General features: G+C 41.4%; 2 protein-coding genes across 3 annotated transcripts in view; one reads left to right on the forward strand and one right to left on the reverse strand.

The window, feature by feature from the left end:
- LOC127607401 (PRELI domain containing protein 3B-like) overlaps positions 1-22,371 on the forward strand; it is a 157,842-nt gene that overhangs the window by 117,332 nt on the left and 18,139 nt on the right. The gene's annotated exons all lie outside the window — the stretch shown is intronic.
- On the reverse strand, positions 825-22,208 carry LOC127607397 (guanine nucleotide-binding protein G(s) subunit alpha-like). Of its 2 annotated transcripts, none has more exons than XM_052075661.1 (12): positions 21,007-22,208; positions 18,491-18,563; positions 15,950-16,004; positions 15,762-15,881; positions 12,405-12,502; positions 5,507-5,561; positions 4,419-4,492; positions 4,210-4,268; positions 4,002-4,122; positions 3,770-3,900; positions 2,774-2,838; positions 825-2,167 (listed from the first exon to the last, which is right to left on the reverse strand). In XM_052075661.1, exons 1-12 carry the CDS (start codon positions 21,143-21,145, stop codon positions 2,021-2,023), a joined length of 1,137 nt encoding a protein of 378 aa, XP_051931621.1. In that variant the 5' UTR covers positions 21,146-22,208; the 3' UTR covers positions 825-2,020. The 2 variants fall into 2 exon arrangements, with proteins under 2 accessions (XP_051931621.1, XP_051931620.1); XM_052075660.1 differs by having other exon boundaries at positions 2,774-2,841; positions 21,007-22,206.

Consider the following 22,371-nt stretch of genomic DNA (forward strand, 5'->3'; position numbering starts at 1 on the left):
TAAGCGCAATGAATGCACCATCATTACTTTGTGTTTTGTGTTGAATACCGACGGTAGCCGTGCGTCACATACAGTCCAGAACACAACTAGCGAAACACTGGAAGTTCGCGCAAGCAGCAGCGAGGAAAATTCTGTAATTCTGTGACTGCCACATTGTTTCAGTTGTATTTTTTTTTCTGTCCTATGGAGATGGATATTTCATATAAGACACTCAGTGAGTAGTCTGTTTGTGTTTACACTACGGCAACAGCTGTGAGTCTCAGGTGCCAAATTGTTTACGTTTTCTTTGCACAAAACCCAATTGTGAAAGGGCTTAAATACGTTGTTTTACACGTTCTACTGTTTATAAGGAATAAAGTGGTCTACTTTTTGCAATACCATACTGAATTCAAATCTTTAAAACTTTTTTTCTTTGCGTATTTGCATCATGTTTAATTGCACACACAATATCACAACAAATTGCACTGTATCGTATCGGATCGCATTGATTTGAACTAAATGTGTATCGCATCGTATCACATCGTGAAGACGGTGAAACGTATCGCATCGTGTCGCCAGAAAATTCCATGTATCGTTTAAGTATCGCATCGCTGGTAGTGCATCGAGATGTGTATCGAATCGTCCTCAGTGCTGAGATTCACATCCCTACTCCACATATGCATGCTAGGTTAATTGAAGGCTCTAAATTGTTCTAAGGAGTGATTGTGAATGCTTGTTTGTGACCCTGCTGAGGGTAAACGGATTATAAAATGGATGGATGGAATGCACTTTCTAGTGTTTGCAGTGAGGGTGGAAGTCACGGTCAAAATGAATGAAACACTGGAAACAGTTTGTAATTTTTTTAAGCAAAAGAACAAAAAAGGATTTGGTTTATGTAGAAACAAACAAATGTTTGGCAAATGTATAGTTCCCTCCCCTGCAAAGAGTTAAAGCTTTAAAAAAGAAATACCCTGCACCCACATTCTGCAGAATAAGGAAAACCGGTGACCGCTCTCTCTCTCTCTCTCTCTCTCACACACACACACGGGCGTGCACACACAATATATATATGTATTTGTGTATATGTGTATTCTGACATTTTGTATATATTAACTTGTGTTAAGGTTCAGTATTTGCCACTACACAGCATTTAGGAGCGCAACTGCTCTTTTTTCTCTCTCCCAAAATCCAATTTCCGGTAAATAAATCAGAGGAGTCAAAGCAAAAATTAACAAACATAAGAGGATCCAAAATGGAACCAAAGCAACAAACATAAGTCCTGCACGACGGCCATAGAGCTGTACAGCGCAGTGAAAACATAACTTACATATTAGCGCTTTTTTTCTCCTTTTTTTTTTGACACGTACAGTCGTGATCAAGGCACAAGGATCTTCTACAAGTCATTTTTCTTCATCATCGTCATTGTCTTCTACAATATAGTTGTACAAAATACATTTTACAGTCTGTACAGGAATAATAGTCCGGCAGGAACATAAAAACGTGAAGCCAGAGGTGGGCGTTGGTAAGGTAGGGGGGAATGAGTGAATGAAGGCAGGAGGTGTGGGTGGGGCTGACCTTTTTTTATTTGTGTACACACACACACACACACACACACATACGCGCACACGCACACACCAACTGTGTATATTTATCTTGGATTTTTTCTTAAATTCTGATTTGCTCCTGTCCTTCCTCCATGAAAATTGTGGAGTCCCATCATTAGTCCACCCTCATGCAACCCTCCACCTTCACCGCCCAAAATGCTCAGTTTCTCTCATCTTATCCAGCTCCTGATTGTTACGCAGCACACAGCGAATGAAAACTCAAACCGACTATTGGATTGGGCCTTTTGGAGACATTAAAACTGTAATGTTTTGTGTTTGTGTCCTTGGGTCCCTATGTCTTCTTCCTGCATTCAGGTTCAGCTGAATTACAGTTGCCATCTGGGCTAATGGTCTTGGGCGGGGATTAGGGAGCAAAGGAATCAGAAAGGCAGGGAGTGGGAAACAGTGAGCGGGTGGTCGTGTGGGAGTCGTCAACATCACAAGAGCTCGTACTGCCGTAGGTGCATCCTCTGGATGATATCGCGACAGTCGCTGAAGACGCGCCGGATGTTTTCAGTGTCTACGGCGCAGGTGAAGTGGGGGTAACAGTAATGGCGTCCGTCCCCGCTGGCAGTGCTGATCCTCTGTGGGCAGGGAAAAGTGGGTAAAGAAACAGTCGGTGTCAATTATCCAAATTTAGGACACTTTGTTACATTTCCCCGCAATGAGCCATCACCTTATTTTATTATATTGTGTTTATCTACATGATTGATAGTTTCTATAAATACAATTCATAGAGGTGGTATTAAGTCCCCTGTGAATGCCTAAGAACCAAATGCCAAGAGTCTGGAAAAGTGAAGTACTGTGAATAGTTTCCGGATGCACTGTACTTCTTGATCATGGTTCTTTTTGACAAAAGCACACCACGGATATGCTATTGAAAGACCTGAGAATTTTCATAAAGTGTGAAAAAATGCATGCGCCCTTTAAATAAAAACAGTCCAATTTTAAATCATATCAGAAGATGGTAGCCTCTTGCTGTACTGTTAAGTCACCTACCATCTGAAGGTTATGAATAGAGCACAAATGCATGACTTTCATAACAACGCTAATGCATTGAAATGTGTCAAAAATCTTATTCCGTCTGACCAGATAACAGTAAATTCAAACAAAAAAAGGGTTGGCAGGTAGAAGACAATGAAGGTGAGTGAAGCTACTTCCAACAGGTAAAACCTGAAGTGTGAACATACCAGAAACTCATCCCGTATGAAGTATTTTGCCCTTGTGACGCGTGGATCTTCGCCCGGCTCGGGTACTGCTGTTGAACAATAAAGCCGCAATCATTCGTGTTAGCTGAACTCAGTCCGCACCAGTCTTATTTAACAGGCTTATTAGTTAGTTTACTTCACTAAAGGGAAATCAACGTTTTGAATCAAATGACTGTTAGTACGCAACACAATGTAGGATCCTGAAGGTTTGGAAGACAGATTCATATTTCACGGATTTCCAGAAATAGTGTCTGGGGTCGTTTTATCTTCTTGGTGAAGGTCTTAAGTTGAAAAAGTACCGGTAACCTAAATTAATTGTGCTTTTATAAAACCATAGTCCTAACATAATATTTAAAAAAAGTAAAGAGATTAGACAGTCTGTGTGTCATGTTTTCATGCTTTAATTCAATAGGTCTCCTTTGAGTGTGCATGCCTTGGCTACAAGGGGGCAGCAAAGTACAAATGTATGTAACACAAAGAAGAGTTTCACATCTAAGTCACCCGGTACACTGTCGTAATACTAGTCGTTTTTCATGGAGGATAAAGAATACATGCTGTGAGTATTGTTATATTGACTGTCTACATGTGGCAATCAATGCGTTGTTCAAACCAATACGAAGCTTAAAGGGTTATTACTATCAGGGCATCGATGCTAGTTTCATTAGCCTGTTTATGGCGTTTATCATTATGTGTTGGCATAAAGCTAGCTTATATGTTTTGACTAAGAATGTTAAAAAGTTACCTCAAACATTGCCTGTACTCTTATTTGTGGAATACATTAATTCACCTTTTTTTTACAGAAGAACCTATTTAAAAAGCATTAATATATTTTTCATAACTTGAATGGATTATGTTTGACTTTAGAGGTTTCACTGTAAATTACACTTGGCTCTAAAGAAGAAAACCCCTATTGTTCCTTTTTGCCGCATTTTTGCATCCAATTCAATTTTTATGAACAATGTTCTAACTGTCTCTTACCATCGTCGGGTGTCGTGTAGCGTGCAAACTCAGGAAAATAGTCCTCAATTTTGGACTTCCCTGCTAAGACCTTCTCGGCGAGGAGGTCCTGTTTGTTCAGGAAGAGAATGACGGAGATGGTCCGTAGCCACCTGCCGAGAGAGGGAAACGGCAAACGACGTGATTTTTTTTTTTTAAATGAAAGACTATAAAGAACACTTGGGTCAACTTATGCAGTATAAAGTATCAAGACCTGTTGTTCCAAATATTCTTGAAAAGATTGAGGGCCTCCTGTAGTCTGTTGGTCTGATTGTCTTCTCTGATCACCATGTTGTAACTGCTACTCGCCACCACAAAAATGATAGCCGTCACGTCTGGAACCAGAATAATCAAACTTATAGATCACAAACCCAGCGAAGAAAGGGTTGTGGAATGACGGTGAAGGAAAGAGACAATGTTACCGTTAAAACACTGGATCCATTTTCGACGCTCGTCTCTCTGACCACCTACATCAAACATACTGGGGAGGGGAAAAAGCTGACTTTACTCTCAATAAATCTGATTTGATTGTGCCAATTCTTTTCACCCGTTTGATAATGTCTTGTTTCTTTCACAATCACAAGTTAGTGTGATTAGTTCTACGCTTCTTTTTTCCAAAATGTGTACTCACTGAAAATTGACTTTGTCTATTTGAAATCTTGTCTCAAAGATGCCGGACGTCAGCACTCTGCATCTCAGCAGGTCCTGAAACACAGCAACATGATAACAAGTTGAAAAGACGATTTGAAAAATAACTTCTAAAATACCACTTCAAGTATTGTTTAAATGCTATGGGGCAAACTTACAATTCCAAACACCATTTCCACAATTAGTTGCCAGTGGTCAGCTTCCTCCCATATTCCAAAAACATGCGTGTTGGGCTCTATTAAAGACTCCATAGGTGTGAAAGTGAGTGTGAGCGTCTGTGTGTCTCCATGAACCCTTATCCACCCCCCCCCCAAAAAAAAAAAACTTGGTGCTTGTTCGGCGCCAGGGCCAGTGCTGTAGTTAGTTGGTGCTTAACAACTTATTTCGAAGAACGCGTTTGGTTTTCCACAGGCAGAGAGCCAAGTAGGAGCTATGTCATTACGTCAGCGTAAAGCGTCCAAACGTCAGTGCATACGTCGACGTTTACCCAAGAGTACCTGCGCTATTAATAATAATAAAAATAATAACTGCGATGCACAGTTAGCATTTGCTCGATTGCTAGATGATTACGAGGTTGCCTGCAAATCAGAGATCGCATGCTATCTGGGCACATCCACAAATGCTCTTCTGGTGGGGCACAATTGTGCCGGCGTTCACCGCTCAACAGTTTCTGCAAAAAAATCAGGGAATCTAGTCCTCTACGTCTGCGATCATCATGATAAACCCCCACCCCCCGACGTTGTTGGTGCCAGAATCTGGACCAACAAATAATTGGGGACAGTTTAAGCACCAGTTTCAGGCACCAGAATATATATATATTTATATATAGAGATATATATGCAAATACATACACATACATACATGCATGCCTTTGCTCAAAAAAGGTTGGGCAACATAGCAGGATGGCCGCTATTTGAAGAAATTGGGTATTTAAGAGTGCAAAACTACCTTATTGATCCTTTAAATGACAACTGTTGCCTTTTTTCAACATTATTACTGAATGAATGAAATAAATCGTTATTGGCGTTCGATTCAACAATTGCAGATATTAAATATTGATGGTAATCTCACCTGGTCAGTTGGCGTGTAGTCATGTTGTCGAACCACATCGACCCGGTCTAAGAAGCTGCAAGAAAGAGAAGCACAGACAATGGATATTTCATTTGATGGAAAATCTACTGTCCATGTTGACAACAGCAAGAGGATGCCCCTTTTCATGATGACCACCAGGGGACGTTTGCTGCAATTCACAGTGAGATCAGAGGCACCCGCTCTGAGTCACGAGCAGTACTTGTCAGAGCAAAGAGAAAAGTCAATGGAGCCGCTGGAGTAAGAGTGCGCGTGTGTTTTGTGGGTGTGTGTGCTTGATGAGCCAGGGGTAGGTATGCATGCCTACAATGAATTTAGACTGGCGCCTACCCAGGAATGTGCCACCGAATGTGTGTTAATTCCTTTGACAAGGCGGCGGCTGTTCAAAGACAACAATGACAGCAATTGCACTAATCGGGCCGGGAGAGATACTGCTGACGAATAAGAGTGCAAAGAAAAAGTCAAACATCAAGTTAATGATCTTGTGAATGTATCCCACCTCCCCAGGAAAAACTATTGTAACATGAAGGAAAACATCCGTCTCAATGCCATCCCGATGCCTGCTGTTCTTCCAGTTAAGAAAAAGGGTCATGACCACCATTTTTGGGGGCAGGTATGCTGAGGTAAACAGGAATGTGGCAGGCAGCGGTGAAATGTGACAAGAGGGTTGCAGGTAGCACACTCGGAAGAAGTCGAGTGAGGGGGTGCTAGGTTAGCCTCGGCTAGCTGCTGACCCCCACACCTGAGAGCAGCGGCATTCAAACATTCAATAAAAATTGTATCTTGATGGGTTTTTTTTTAAACAAAAAGTATTAAATCCAAATATACTGTACTATAAAATACAATATAATGTACTGTAAAACAACGGAATCGTACTCAACAAATGTAATGTAGTGGATTAAAACGAATACTGTAACAATGTAAAATGATGCACGGCTGGAACATTTAATTCGGCGATTCTTTTGTTTACCACTAGAGGAGTGCGTCTCACATTGGTCGTACTTGCACCACAGTTTGACAACCACAGAACTGATGAAACAATCACATGCTAGATGAGCAACAAAAAACACTTCTCCGTTTCCAATTACGTTTGTACTTGAATTTGAGCCGATCCCATAACACTTTTGACAAGAGAAGTGGTGTACCCCCTGGACTGGTTGCATGGAGCACAAATAGACCACCATATACTGTGTGTGTGTGTGTGTGTAATATATATATATATATATATATATATATATATATATATAGATAGACACATATGGAAACTTTTAGAGTTGTTAATGAACCTAACATGCATGTTTTTTGAATATGGGACCTGTGATGAAGCCCAGACAGAACTTGCAAACAGAAGACAGGAAGGTCAAAGCTCAGATTAGAACCCAGAACCTCAGATTGTGAAGCAAGCATGCCAACCCTGAGCGCGCTGTGTGCAGCCGCCAAAGAACAAACACGATAAAAGCAGTCAGAAAGAAGACACACACATACAAAAAAAGAAGAGGCTCAGCCTCCTTCTGCATTCTTGTTTATCCCAGCCCACACACATGCAGGACAAACACACTTCTCTATTTCCTCAATGATTTTTCCTATTCATAGCAATATTAAAATCACGGCAGCTGCAGTAAAATAACCATTGTATTGAAACCACAATTAATAAGTCAAATACATGTGCCAATAAAAGTTGAGTAAACCTCTGACAGAAACAAAAAGGGAGGTGCGGAAAAAGTGACTCATTTAAAAATTACGTTATTTTGTCAATTGAAAAAAAAATATATATACACATGTATAACCAATCAATATACATATTCTATTAGAAATAATGAATATATCAATCATACAATTCAGAAAACAAGTGTGAACATTTAAGTCATAATTATATTAATTAGGGGTTCTAGAAAGGTGTCAACATTGATTTCACTTTAAAGTGAAAATCTCATAAGGACAATGCAACAATGTAGAATGGAAGTGAGCAGTCTTTTCTTTCGTACGTTGTCATTCATAGGAAATTTGACAGATTTTGGGCAATAAAAACAATCATTTTAGAAATAAAAAGATTTTGATAATAGATGAATTGTTATAAAAATATAATAATAAAAACAATGTTTTAATGAACCCTTTACACACCAAAAGGAGAGACGCACACACAGGCCGTGTGTGTGTGTGTGTGTGTGTGTGTGAGAAAGAGAAAGACAGAGAGCGAGAGACAGAAAAAGACAGAGCAAGAGACAGGAGAGCAAATAGAGAAAATAGAGAGGTGGTTGTGTCTAACATTACAGCGCAGCTCTAAAAATAGCTCCCTGGCGCCCTGGCCTCCAGCTTGGTTGTCATGGCGACAGAACCACACGCTATAAATAGACAATCGGCTCCAAATCTTGTGCGACTGGAGTGAGGCCAATGAGAGGGAGAGACGGGACGAGAACAGGAATGGCGGATAGGGGAAGAAGAATGGAAAGGAGGGAAGCGGTGAAAGCGGCTAATGCTGCACGAATACATATACAAGAAGAAACAAGATAATAGAAGTGACTATCTGTATATACAATACAATGTCTGGTTTAGGGGATAGAGGCCAAGTCCATCCTCTCTCCTTGCTATCATGCTGCATCACAGGCAGAGGCAAAAAACAAAAGAAACAACCCACAAGTGCAGACATCCAAATTGCATGGAAACTCAAACCTGGAGAGTGGCAACATAGAAGTACGGTAAATAAAATATTACATAGCATTTACTGTAAAATACTGAAAAAAAGTGTGCCTTTGTGTTGTATGCAAATTTGTAATTTTAAAAAATAGATCATTAACTCACAATTTTGTTTGTGTTTTTATCAACAAAAAAAGGACTGTACTGACAAAAATACCTTTGAAGCACCGGAGTGATAAGCAGTACTGTTAAGAGTAGAAGTATCATTAAAATCTTAACGATACCCTTCACTATATGAATGAAGATTCCAAATGTATAAATCAAGTGTACATGCTTTCCAATCCAGGTTAAAAGCTATGTTCATTTCCCATACATATGATTAAGGTCTTTCAAAGTATTTTTAATATATAATGTTTTCTCAAAATCTTGTTCATGCGCGATACACCTAAGCAGGTTTTTTGGGTTTTTTTTTTTTGTTTTTGACTAGTAAATCTCCAACTCTGTTTGCAATCGCTTTTAAATGTACTTTTAATTCCAGTAGATGAAGCATGTTGAGTTACATTGTGTATGAACGCCGTTATACATCAGCAATTTGATTTTATTTTTTCAAACCCTTGGTACTGCCAAGGTACTGGTAAACGTCTAAACAATGTGGAAAATGTTTGTCTAAAACGCAATGTTAAAATGGTTAAAAAGGACACCGTTGCCGCCGCTGTGAAACACTGCGACTGTGCCCGCTGAATGCACTGAAACCACTACACACTCAACTGGCACTCAAATACCACTAAGTCTAGCATCTTTGTTGTGTCAACACATCCCTACATGTTTGAGGTGCAAAAATATAACCACATTAAACCTCTGGTGGTTGGAACATATCCTGCTGAGTTGTCACAGAGTTTTCCCACACACCGAAAGGCGCTAGCCTAAAGCTAGCTCGCAAGCTAACAGGCCTGTTAATGACACAACACCAAGCAAGGCGATTTATCCACATCACAGACACTTCAGGAAAAGTCAACCATTTATAAAATATGGAGGCACACGTCATTTGCTTCATGGCTAACATTACTTAACAGATATTTCTCTTCACACCGGCACCACTCCAAGTCCTCCCCTCTCCGTGTACCCCTCATCGCCTGGCACAAATTCCTCTGCGTCACCCACTCCATCTCCATCGTCGTCCATCCTCGACACTCCTTTTCATTCCCTATTTACCCCCAGCTACATGAATTCACTCTGAAATTATTATTTGAGCACGTATTCCCGGCTAACTTACAATGCTTTGCGTTCCAAAATATTTTGATAGTTTGAATAACAAAAAAGAACATTTGGGATTTTAAATAACACTGAGATGTAAATTTCTATTAATTGATCTATAAATTGTGGCATCCAGAGAAGAGGCATTTTCAAACGTGTCTATGCTTTCACTGTACTTTGGAATCCCAGCAGGTGTTCTTTTTGTGTCGTTTGTACAGACAAGGGTGTATTTACGTCAGCGATTGGTGTATTTCAATGACATCAAGTTTGCATTAACGGGGTATCACGATCCATATGTTTGTGCGCAGATATCCGATACCCATTGGATTTTTATCCACATTTGGAACAGGCTTGATACATATGTGAAGATATCCCTTTACATGCGTTTTATTTCTATTTTTGTTGCCTTGATGTATCCCAATTGTGACAGCTCAGAGCAATAATAATAATAATAATAATAATAAAACTGTCACTTGAATCACTTTAAATCCAGCCTAAAATCTGTGAGGGATTTAGAATTATTTTTTCAGGATTTTGGACAAGAACAACGTAAGTTTAACCATCTTTTGGGTAACTGAAAAAAAAAGCTAGTTACTGGAGCAGGAGAACTCGAATATGACAAAAATCACAAAGCCTTTTAGAATCTTGGTCTGAACAAAATGAGCATTGTACATGTAATTAGACAATCACCATCTTGAGACCACCAACAGAAATGAACAGATTGTCTAGAAGTAATCTACTGAGTCAAGAAAGTGTTGCAAAATGAAGTGAAGGGCAAGCCTAAATGGGCCAATCAGAGTCAAAATCAACGCGAGTGGGGAAAAAAATGGGGGTGCCGTGACAGCTCCCATGTTGATCAAAGGTGGATGTGTTCATCTAACGGCAACAACCTTCCATCAATAACACAGAGTTTGTCCCTCTCATGACACACTCGCTCCCTCTTTCTCCTCCTGAAGCCCGCCTGAACTGAAAATAGCTCTCCCCTCGCTCGTTCGCTCTGCTTCTCCGTTTACATAAGTACACAGAAGGAGGGGTGGGGAGCACACTTCCGGTCTGGCCACCCAGCCCAACATCGGATCCATACAACGGAGAGGAGGAGGAGGATGAGGAGGAGGAAGAGGAGAGATGGACGACACAAGACGGAGGAAGAGGAGCAAGGGGAGTGGAGAATTTGGGACTTTATACTGAGCACCGTTTCACTTTTAGATGAAAGCACAAGCAACACATTTGTAAAGTAAGGGGGGGAAACTTTTAGTGAAATTTTAGTTTCATTTCACTTTTGGAAGTCAACCAGCATCACAGAACAGACAGTGCTCAAAACACCTTCCTGGTGGAGGAAATCACACGCTTAAAGGTGGCATCAATCCTTTCCTTTGGCACAGTTTTTGAACAATCTTTTTGGGCAAACCTCTGCGGCCGCGCAACGCAGACAAGGACGCGCAAAACACACAAGAGGAACGGAAATTGCCAACCTTGCGTGCGTACACTGTGAGCCTCCGCCCTCAATGTGCTTCATGTGACCAGCGCATGCTCTCATGGGCAGCACAGAGCGGAAACATTTCATTAGCAAATCATCAAAAGAGGGGAATAAGAGACATAACTGTAACTGTAATATTGTGTAATCCGTTTGTGTAAGACGTCTTCAAAGTGTAGAGTGACAAAATAGAAGTGAAGCCAGTGAATAAGTTCCAGAGAGCTTGATTCAGCATGTCACATAAACATCCATCCATTTTTATATAGTACCGGTACTTGTCCTCACGAAGGTTGCGGGTGGCCCGTACCCCATCTCACAAGACTTTTGGCAAGAGGAGGGTTACAGTCAAAACTCAACATATGTGGGGGGCCGCTGGAGATAGTCTGTGAGTGTCTGGAACACATGAAGTATCCCACAAAAGGGGCTCAAGTATTCAAAAAAAAAAACGTGCAATGCAAACAAACAAAAAACGAATGCAATCCTCTCAATCTTCACTGAGAGTTCAGAACTTTAAACGTTCCTCAGAATGTGAAAAAGATTGATGACTTGGTCCTTTCTCGCATCTCCCTGGTGGTACCTTGCATACTCCGCAGCATGTCATGTTGAGTCATGATCATTTCTTTCTTATTGCATTCAAGATATGCTGCGGTGACCGTGGGCTCAACAAAAAAATATTCCATCTCCTAATTTTCTTGAAAACTCCAACTAAGACATGACTGGGACTGGGTGACATGTTATCTTTCCTTCCCTTCCGCCTGCTGTCACTTCAGAATTACATTTCGCCAAAAACTGTCATGAGCATGAGCTTTTGTAACCTTCAGTGATTTAATTAAAAATAAAAAACAACAACAACAACAACAAAAAACATAGGGGCTGCGACACGGCATGTGACTTGACTTTTGTGACCATGACAACCTGGGCAGAGCTAGGGAGTTGTGATGAGGCGAGTGGCAATTACCGAATAAAAGTGAGTGTCCATAAAGCGACCCAAGTCTTTCCATAATCTCTTTCTACAATTTATCTGTGTGTACAGTAATGCATAATCCTTAGTGGATCAAAAAGTCTTTGTTATTGGGTGGATGGAAACCCTTGATGTCTATTTTTAACTAAAACTGAGAAAAACTATACAAAAACCTTGTTGGGTATTTGTCAACGAAAACTAGACTAAAAACGTTTGGAGTTTTCATTGACTAAAAGTATCATGAATAGCAATGACTAAAATGTGACGAGATGAAAAATCTGCATTTTCGCCCAAAAGACGACGACGTCTGCCAAAAACAACACCGATGGCAAACTGAACGAACTGAACTGCTTGGTGGAAAGGAGTCTTATGTTGATGAATCGTTGTCACTTTTTCGCTCGGACAAACGAGTCCAAACAAACAGTCCATCATAGTCAAGGTGGCACCGCACTCATGGCCATACGAGTGAACCTTGACTTCACGCTTATGCGAACCAGGCAGCCAAACACATTGCAGTGCGTTAGGTGGAGTGAAACTTATGCAGAAGCAAAACTTACTACTGCGCACAATCGATGAGCTGATATTCATTGGACCGTTCCCAGCAGGCCCGCACGCCGTCGTCCTGCCAGAGGATCTTTGAGTGGTCATAAAACTCCTGTAAAGAGAGAGGGAGAATAAAAGAAAAAGGGTCTGGATCAATGAGTTGAAAATGACTGCAAGCAGGGTTGACATTGTAGGGCCCCATATTTAGACTTATGAGACAGAGCCTGCGTCCATCTGAGTCTGGAGCCGACGGGAGAGGAGCGGGGCTCTGGCAGCGGCAGGAAGCAAAACAGTTCATTGGGTTCATGAAGAAACCGAGAGCTTTGTGCTGACACAAAGCTGGGCTGTCACTGCGGAGGGGTCTATCTGTGCGCGATGATCTTTAGATGCTCACTCACGATGCGGGGGAAGCACAATTAAGCCATTTTGAGCCCAAGCACTTGTGTGGGGAAAAGAAAAAAAAGACTGATTAACACCCCGCACCCCACGGTACTTTTTGCAAGTGTGGCAGTATTCTTCGCCATGTACTGGCAACACTATGGTTCCCCAATATACCACTACGACAGAAGTACCGCAATACCTTACATAAAAAAAAATTTTAATTGATACCACACGTTTTTACTGAAGGTACCGTTTGGCAGAAAGTGAATGCGTCTCGGATTAACTTCTCAAAAGCCAGTCGAGCAACCAAGCTTTGCCGTGTTAAGTCTGTAGCAGAACGGCATGGCACGCGTCGGGGGGACAAAAAAGGCTACAAGTCCGAGTTGAAGTTTAGTCACTAAAAAAAATTAACAACTTAACAAAAAAAGAACATTACACACGGCCTTTGTGGCAAAATACTTGAGTATTTACTTACAATTATTGTTCTGGTTCACTGTCATTTCAATGTCAATGCTAACCGTAACCATGTCAGTAATTAGTTAACTTAAGTTTGGAGCTAAGCGATTATTAACCGTCTGAAAGCATCTGCTTATTTTAAGAAGAAGAAAAAAAAACCATCTAAATTCTGTGCGCTTTATCTCGACATCCCTCCCTCGCTTAAAAGCAGGGTCAACCGGTTCAACTGGTTTCCAGTAGGCCCTCAGGACATTCAAGGGGGGGGAGCAGGGTGAGTGGGAAACGGTGGGTGAGAGAGAGGGAGAGAGAGAAAGAGCGATAATGCAGCCCAATCAAATGGATGATTTCAGACGCGCATTTGCCACAATGAATGTTGAAAGTTCAATAAAAATGCTATTTTTTTAAAGCTCCTCAAACTCTCCACAATATATTTCACTGATCACAAATACAAGCATTATAATAGTGTTATCGTTAGCTCTCCAGTTGAGACCCATCATCAAAAAAAAAAAAAAAAAAAAAAAACCCGCACAGTACAATGACGTTGCAGACGCGGCATCATCTTCCCCTTGCTTACACACAAACGTACGCACACATCAATGGAAACTATGCTCATTAGAACACGTATGACTCATTTGAATGCACTGGTGTTCAAACAATTTATCCAGTACCAGCAGTGGTCAACTGTTTCGTGGGGGTGGGGGGAGGGGGGGTCCTTAGGCAGACTTCAGCTCAGTCGACTGTTTAAAAACAGAATCAATCTTTTTTTTTCAGTGATACAACCACACACAGAAAGGTACAAGTCATGGCAAAGAGGATAAATGCAAATAAAACTAAAGGACAAGAAATAGAATTTGATAACATTACACAATATTTACCAGAATATTCTAGTTGCTCACTTTGCAATGCAATTCTGCTACGCAATTCTATGGTAGCGGCACATTTTTATGTACAGAGAAACAGCATTGGCAGGCCTATTTTTTTTTTTTTATAATTGCTACATAACAGCTGTGGTATTAGAAGCAAAGAACTTCTAACGAAATGTAACCCTTTCGTGCACCCTGTAATCTGATAACATCATAAATGGTCCAATGTAGTAACCGCTGTCCCTGAAAGGGTTAAATTGGCTCGGTCCCCACACTGAAGGTTCAGGTAGCATGGCATGGTATGGTATGCTTCGCTCGCTACAAAATTTCAGCTCTGTTTGTGTTCATTTTATGTTTTTTGGTTGATCTGGTAAGGTTACACTGGAGATGAGTAAAATATATTCATCCAATCGATATAACATTTGTCCTCAATAGGTTCGCAGATGAGCCGAAGCCGATTTCAGGTTATTTGGACTGCAATAAAGGGTGTGTGTTTCTTTCTTCTTTCTTTCTTAAAACTTATCTGGGAAAAATACAGCTCGAGTATTGCACAATATTTTGGAATTCTAAAAATGCACCTCAAAAAACACGCAACATTTCTGAGAGAAATCCAAGAAATATGCTGTCCGCTGCAAAAGTCACAGAACTTTAACTTCACCGATGACCTGATCTGGTTCATCCTTTTCAGGTAACCCATACAAATCATAAACAAGCCACCACGTGCTCTCGCTCACAGGCACAGGTGAAAAACCGATGCTCACTGGGGGAATCCCTTAAATGGTGTTAATGGAAGTTCTCAGGTGAGAAGACAGCCTCCGCCAGCACCTATTAATTTGAGCATCACACACAGGGGAGGAACTGCCTGACTCACCTGTGGCACACCTGGCCTATGACCTGCATGCCATCACCACTTTGGAGAATCATTTTCAGATTTATTCTTTTACTTTTTCTTGGCTCTAAAATGAAGGGTTGTAGGTTTGAGGCTTGCTCCACGTTGCCATTAGTTTTCGGACACCTTGAGCATCAAGTTTGCAGCATGTGATATGAATGAAGTGGTCATTTTCTTCTATTAAATTAAAAATATTAAATTATACCCTACATTTTAAAACCCTTTTTCTACAAAGTGGGAACAAATAACGCCTCAAGATTTGCGTCACAAATATAGATGCATGAGAATTTAATTTCTTGATGTGCATTTTTTGACAATACGCCCAGACTTTGGGGACACAGACGTTGCAAACTCTTCTCCTTGTCATGCTTACAGAAGTAAAAGATTTGTTGAACATGTTACACAAATAACACACACTGTCAACAGCGGGAGCTTCCGATCGCTTCCCAATTTGCTGTCGTTCCATGTCACATCACAATCACAGAGTCTGTGATAATCTTTGAGACATCTGGAAATGAGTCCTTTGCTGATTTCAATCGGGAGGACAGAAAAATAAAATGCTCAAATTCAGCCCATGTGTTAAACATTTACGATTGTCGGCCTTGACCATTTTACGAGCAAAATGGGGAAGAAAAATCTCTCTCAACACATCGCACGCCACAGGATAAATGGCTCAGGATAATCTAACAATCTGGCCTTTGCTGATTGAACGAAAATGGGGTAAATGCTCAAATTTATCCCACTCATCAGTTTTGCAGCCCCGCTGGTTTGGTTGTGCTTACCGACGAAAACTCGAAATCCTTCTGGTTGATTTGGTGGAGGACGTAGTCGATGCGCGGCTGGTTAGCAGGACAGGCAAGCTTGCATGGTGGCGTGAGTGTACTCATGGCGGACACGATGGTCTGGGTGGGGGACAGTCAAAGGTCATCTTTAGATAAATTCCTCAACGTAGTCAACACGCTTGTCTTACCTCTATAGCTTCTTTAATATTGTTTTTAATATCGTGTATTTTCTGCTTTTTCTCCCTGTGACCAAAACACAAAACAATGTCATGACAATCTTCTCCATTCACACAAAGCCACAGTATATTTACTCCAATTATGACGTCTTTTATTATAAACGCTTGCTTGATGCTGCAAAGAATGCACTGATATCAATAGAATACGTGTGCACTCGATCATATGACACAGATACAATTTTACCAGCCTGGAACAACAACACCGATGTCGACGACAAATTGTGCCCTGCAAAATGAGTTATGAACTCCGCTCAGAGGGCGACATAGACGGCAGCTAACCCCACGGGTTTCAAAAGTAGAGAGAAGTCTGATTGTTTGATAAAATCAGCGCTTGAGGTATTCTGCCATAGTTTTGTTTTAGAACCGAAATGCCGTGAGTTACAGGTTACATTCAAGTAAAATATGTGGCGAGGCTGTTCGATAAACATGCATTTGGATGCCATGTCAGGAATGACAAATGGTTAGTATAAGACAGTGAGTGGTCCCCCAACTATCGGGCAGCGGACAGCCGCAGAGGTAGTATTTTTTGTAGTGGAGCACGTCCTGATCGGGAATGTTCCACATCACGATCCTCCAAAAACACTTGTTGATTTGTTTCTGATCAGGAATTTACATCCGCTGATGTCATTAACTGTGGATGTTTGCATTGCTTAAAAAGCAAGGGTCAGAAATGGTAGTTATGATAGTAAGTAGAAGTAGAGATGAAATGATTAACGGTTTACAAAATAAACAGGGAAAACAATTATACTTAGTCATATTTAATACGGTGTAGTACAAATAACAGCATATTCTGCATTTTTTTGTTTTGCTGTAACCGTTTTGTGTTTAAAAAGTCTCAATAAAACACGGCGCCTTGCTTTAGTTTTTTTACGGTGTGAACTTCCATTTCTGTTGCATTCCCAAGTTTTCTCAGTCCGAGAAAACAATCGGCACTTCGACTTGACGCCAAAGCAGAAAGCCCGGGTGGCGTAGCTTGTGGGGAGGGACGCATGATGTGGCTTACTTTAGCTTTCGAGGAAAACGACGACGAAAAATAGAAAGAAAAAATAGACTTTTGTTTCTGCTCCATCGATGTGATTTGGAGTTTGAGGAACCTCACAAGACAAGGATGAGCTGGGTTTGACCTGCGGCGAGGTTTGTGGGAAAACGCAAAGAAATAGGCCTTTCTTCTCAGCTCATGCTAACTTTATCTGTTGACTCCGGAACATTTGACGTAAGTACAATGACGCTGGCATGAAGACAAGCAAGAATTATTTTTTTCACATGAGCCCTACATAAGGCTTATATCATCACAAAAGACAACACAGTGATACTTGTGATGACTTCTTGGACTGGAATAACATTGTCACTGTGATACGCAAGTCTTTCAGGCAGACTCTACCTTCAGATAAGAGCTTTGAAATCTTGTAGACTTTCCACATGCTTGTAAAAAGCAGAATCTCATTTCCATTATCTTCAATGCCATTACTGATCGGCTACTTCAAGCATCCCTTTCCGGTTGTGTTAGCGTTCATGTCATGACTAACGTAACAGGTTTTTTTTAAAACATTTTATTTTGACTAGTTTTAAACAGACTGAAACGATCAGCGCATTTCCCACAGATGATCTGTTTGACTTGAAAGCAGGGCTGAGCAATTCATGAAATTCAAATCAAAATCACAACGTAGTAGAATGCAATTTGCAAATCGCAAAAGCTGCAATAAATTCGTGAAAAAAAAATGCTTCATTTCAGTCAGTTGGTTAGCTTCAGTTGTTACGATTTTTATTCATAGCTTTGTCTTTACCTAGTGTCGAGACAAGTTCAGTGCTGTAAGAAGTGCGGTCCGCATTCACTTATTGTTTCATAAAACATGAAACATTTTCAGTGATAATGCCACAAAGTGGTTTGCACTATAGTTGTAATCTGACGTACGATTTACAGATTTAAATTTATGCCGTGCTTGTTTGGTGGAATTTTGTGACGTTGTCATAGTGAATGCTGAAAAGACGCCAAGTCAAAGTGTTGAGTAAATAACAACTCTACTTGAAGAAGACAAACCGTCTTTCATATTAAAACATGGTTCATTTGCCTTTATTTTCCAAAAAGCTTATCTAATAAAATCAAAAGATCCATTTATTTTAAGTCAATCTGACCCTTATTGTAATTGAGATAAATGTATTGCTTGTGTTTGTTAAAAACATTCATGGGAAGAGGACAATGAAAAAAATAATTGCATATTAAATTGCAATCACAATAATGGGGAGGGAATCCTAATCAGATTGCTTTTCAAAATCCTTTAGCCCTACTTAACAGGGAATTTCAACTTTGTGAAATAAAAACCTTCACCTGCTTTATATTTACAATCGTCATATGGATTTTTGAGAATGTCAAATCAGATCGCATAGCCAATGTTTCTCTTCAGCATCATGCGATTTTCTAGCGAGGAAAAAAAGTCACACAAGATGCAAGCAAAAAATAAAGCAGCATTATTGTCGTAAGTGAATGCAACTTACTCCGCATTGAAGCCATCGACGTGCAATATTCGCATTTGCTTGACTATCGTGCTCTTCCCAGATTCGCCAGCCCCTGGAAACAGGAAGAGGACCATGAAAGTCAAGACTGGGAGAATGTGAAACTCAGATCGAGACGGTTGGTCTGCAATGTGCGGTGGGGTGGCAAGGGGTTTGATAATTAGGGATGTCACAGGATGCACAGTTTTCAAAGTCCCTCAAAATCATCACGGTCTTGTTTCGGAGCATTATAATGAAAAGTGATAGCAATCGAGTGCCTCTAATCACTATCCAATCACCCGATTGGCTGTCTAACCCATGTACACTGATGATTGGATGACTGACCCATATGGTGTGCGCCAGTGTGTACATTTGCATCTTATTATTTTATGTTATGTGTTCTGATGCATTATTGTTATTTTATGTGAAATGTTTTGCAAAGCGCTTTGTTAGGGCTGCAGCTGTTCAGCGCTACTTAATTAAAGATGTATGACAAAAAAAAAAGGAAAAAGAGAGCTAATTTAAATTGAAGCACACACGGATTCTAGACACTTTGAATGCTCCCACGACTACACCTGTCTGAGTGAGACTTTGCAATCGATCGGGTGAACGGAGTCCCTCATGCCGGCATGTGGCCGCAATTTGCCCTTGTCTGAACTGGAAAAGTGACTGTTGGACCTCGGCATTATTATGATTTTGCCGCCGGATGGCGGTGCTTGTGGAAAAACAAGCAAATAGACGTGTGCATAGGCATTCCTTGTAACATCGCTTTCAGCCAATCGGATGACAGTGACAACAACAGCTCAACTCGGTCCCAGACAGCCGGCGTTTTAGAACCACCTCTGAAATACTTCTCAAAAGCATTTCCATTGTATCTGCGTGGCCCTGAAAATGCCTCATGAAAAGGCGGCCACTTGGGGCCAAGCAAGTCCGTCTTGATGTGGAACTGGATTAATGGAAATGCCACACATTTTTCCACAGTTTTATCCATAACAGCTCAAAATGACTCAACTTCTACTGTTTGCATCTTTCTTCTCTGTTTTTTAATATGCTGTGAAGAAGCGGAAAGCCAGCTATTATTCCCTGAGACACTACTTACGCTAAGAACCATAAACACGATTTGAAAGTGTAATCCTAAAAGTTTGGAATTTTAGCCTGGTTTATCATGACCTGCTTCATCCCGACTTGTCAGGTAAAGTATGATCTCGAAGTGTTTCCCAGCCTGTTTCATAGTATACATCTAACATTATTTTTGTCTTCTATGGTTCCTATCTTCTTCTTTTGCCTTTTTTTTTTGCTGTTCCAGCATGCACTAGAAGGACGAAGTGAAAAGTCAACTCCTACCATCAGAAACGCCACCGTTTGAACCGTAAATACAAATTGACACGGAAATAGTAGACCACTTCATCCCTACTTGTCAGGCATCTACAATTGCTCTCAATTTTACATGCTTTCATACTGCTGTAAAACTTCATACTGCTGTCCCGGCACTACAACTGAGAATACCCTGACACACACCCTGACTGCTCTGATAGTTTAACTCAGAGCACTAAAATTGCTGGGTCAATGACCCCCCCCCCCCCCCCCCCACACACACACCCTCCAACTACTACTCTCAAAAATGCTAAATACAGTATTAACATGGAACAGTTTGAAACAATAGTCGACCATTTCATCCAAACTTGTCAGGAAGCTACAATTGCTATCAACACAACAGGGATGAAGTGTGAAACTTCACACAGTAACAAATACCCTCACACACACACACACACACACAATACTGTCCGTTCTGTCCGGACAATTTAGCCATGTCCTCTTCGTCTTTTTCTGTGGCTCCTTTTTTGAATGAATAAAGTATCTATCTGTCGATCTACTGTATGTATCTACATTCTCCACTTAAATATTGGGGCATGCACTGGAGGGGAGGAATGGAAATGCCTACGACTCTTAGAGACGCCAAATAATCCATGTCCCGGCATTCCAGAATACCCATACACACAGGACCCTTTCTGCCTCTATACAGCCCTGACAGGACCTCTGAAGGCTGAATATACCTGACAACCGCAGATTTTAAAAAGGCTGGGAGATATTTAAAGTATTTCAGTAGTCAGAGAGAAAGTGGCAGCAAAATCTCTTCCTGTGGACTCTTTGGCAGGGAGTCGTGCTATTAGTGAGAGTCAGACACCCAAATCCGAGATCAATTTCAGATTAAGACATACAGGACTCGGTTAATCCCAAAAATGAACCCTAATTTGCCTGCAGTCCAAGCAGATTAGTGGGACAGCATCCTCGGCGTGGAAGATTACACTATACAGTGGAATATGTGGACCTCAGCGATGGTGAGGGACTAATTTATCTAGGGAACAAAATGATCAGGAATAAAGCTTGGGGGTTGGTGACCTACGGTGTCAAAGCAGGATCATTTTGAAAGTTGTCCACCACAGAGTCACTGCTATTGCATTTGTATCAACCCTAAACAAGAACACACAGCGAGCAGCACATTTGATGACCAAGCTCACCTAGTAGGAGAAGCCGGTGAGTGGCGCGGTATAGCTGTTTGTCTTTCTGGAGCTGCTTCTCAATTTTCTTGTTGGCTTCCCTCTGGGCCTTCTCCTCGTTCCGTTGGTCTTCCGTCTTGCTGTTGCCAAGACAGCCCATCTTTCCCCCCCCCCCCAAAAAAAACACAAAAAGACCACAGGGTCGGGGGAGAGGTAGGGTGGTTAAAGTGGGGAAAGGTAACGTGAGGAAAATGGATCCTAAATTCCGAGACAGGCTCAAGAGTGGAAGACCCCTCTTAGAACGGGAGGCATCGATGGGGATGGTGGATGGAAGTGGCTATTTACTGGCAACAAGAGTCAGGACAGCAGCGCCGTGTGTTTCCACTATAAATCCGCAATGAAGTCATCAACGTTGCCAAAAGGGGATGTGAAATGGACATGGATGAAGACACACACCACCACTTTCCTCTGGATTTTGCCTTAATTTTCTTGGCAAATCATCTTGGTTCGATCCTTGTTTTGGAGAGGGTGGGTGACTTCTGTACAATAAGTTGACATTTCCTCTTGGGGCTTCACTGGAGCGTGTCGTCGTAATTCCCGTTTTTTATGTTCTTTTATTTGGTTTATTTATTATTAGATCCCCTCAGCGTCAAACATCCAAGAAGACCCCTGCCCCCCGAAAAAGGCCCCCTTCTCCGCCGTCCTTTTCCCTCGTTCTGCGCTCCCCCGTCACGTTAAATGCGCGTTTCTCCTCACATCAGCGGTGGGGGGCTTTCTTCTCCCCTTCTCTCAATTCATTAAGCAGCTGCGTGTCCCTGAATGCAGCTCGACGTCCAGGTGTTTTACGGATGGCAATCCCCGCCTTGTCAAGTTAGCTCGGCGGCTCGTACTCTCCCGTTGCTGGAAGGTGGTTACATGTGCATCAGACATGGAACCTACCGCCGTGTATTCAAGCCCTCATCCTAGCGTAGACGGCTTTTGGGGGGGAAGGTGGCTGTCGTTGTTTGTTACAGCCGAGCTTATCTGCCTGTTGCCGGGGACCGCTGGCGTTTTTAGACACGTAACTGTTCCACGGCGGCGTCGCTCCGCGTTATTTGTGTTGTGCACCCTTTTTTTCCTCGGAGAATTGCACATTGAGATAGATAGCGTTGAAGAGGTGGGGTGGGGCAAACCCGCTCTCACGGAGCCCTGGGAACGACGGACAGCGGTCAAGTAGTATGGATTGCAGACCTCGAGTTCCGGCTCTGCTTTTCACACTAAAACCAATTTGTTGTTCTTACACCTCCTCTAGTACAGATTTTTTCGCCCTCACTCTGCATGGGATATTCTAGCATTAGTGAAATGAACATTTTACTAAACGGAAATATTATTATTACAATTATTTTT

Source organism: Hippocampus zosterae, chromosome 9 (assembly GCF_025434085.1).
Source record: "Hippocampus zosterae strain Florida chromosome 9, ASM2543408v3, whole genome shotgun sequence".
Lineage (NCBI taxonomy): Eukaryota > Metazoa > Chordata > Actinopteri > Syngnathiformes > Syngnathidae > Hippocampus > Hippocampus zosterae.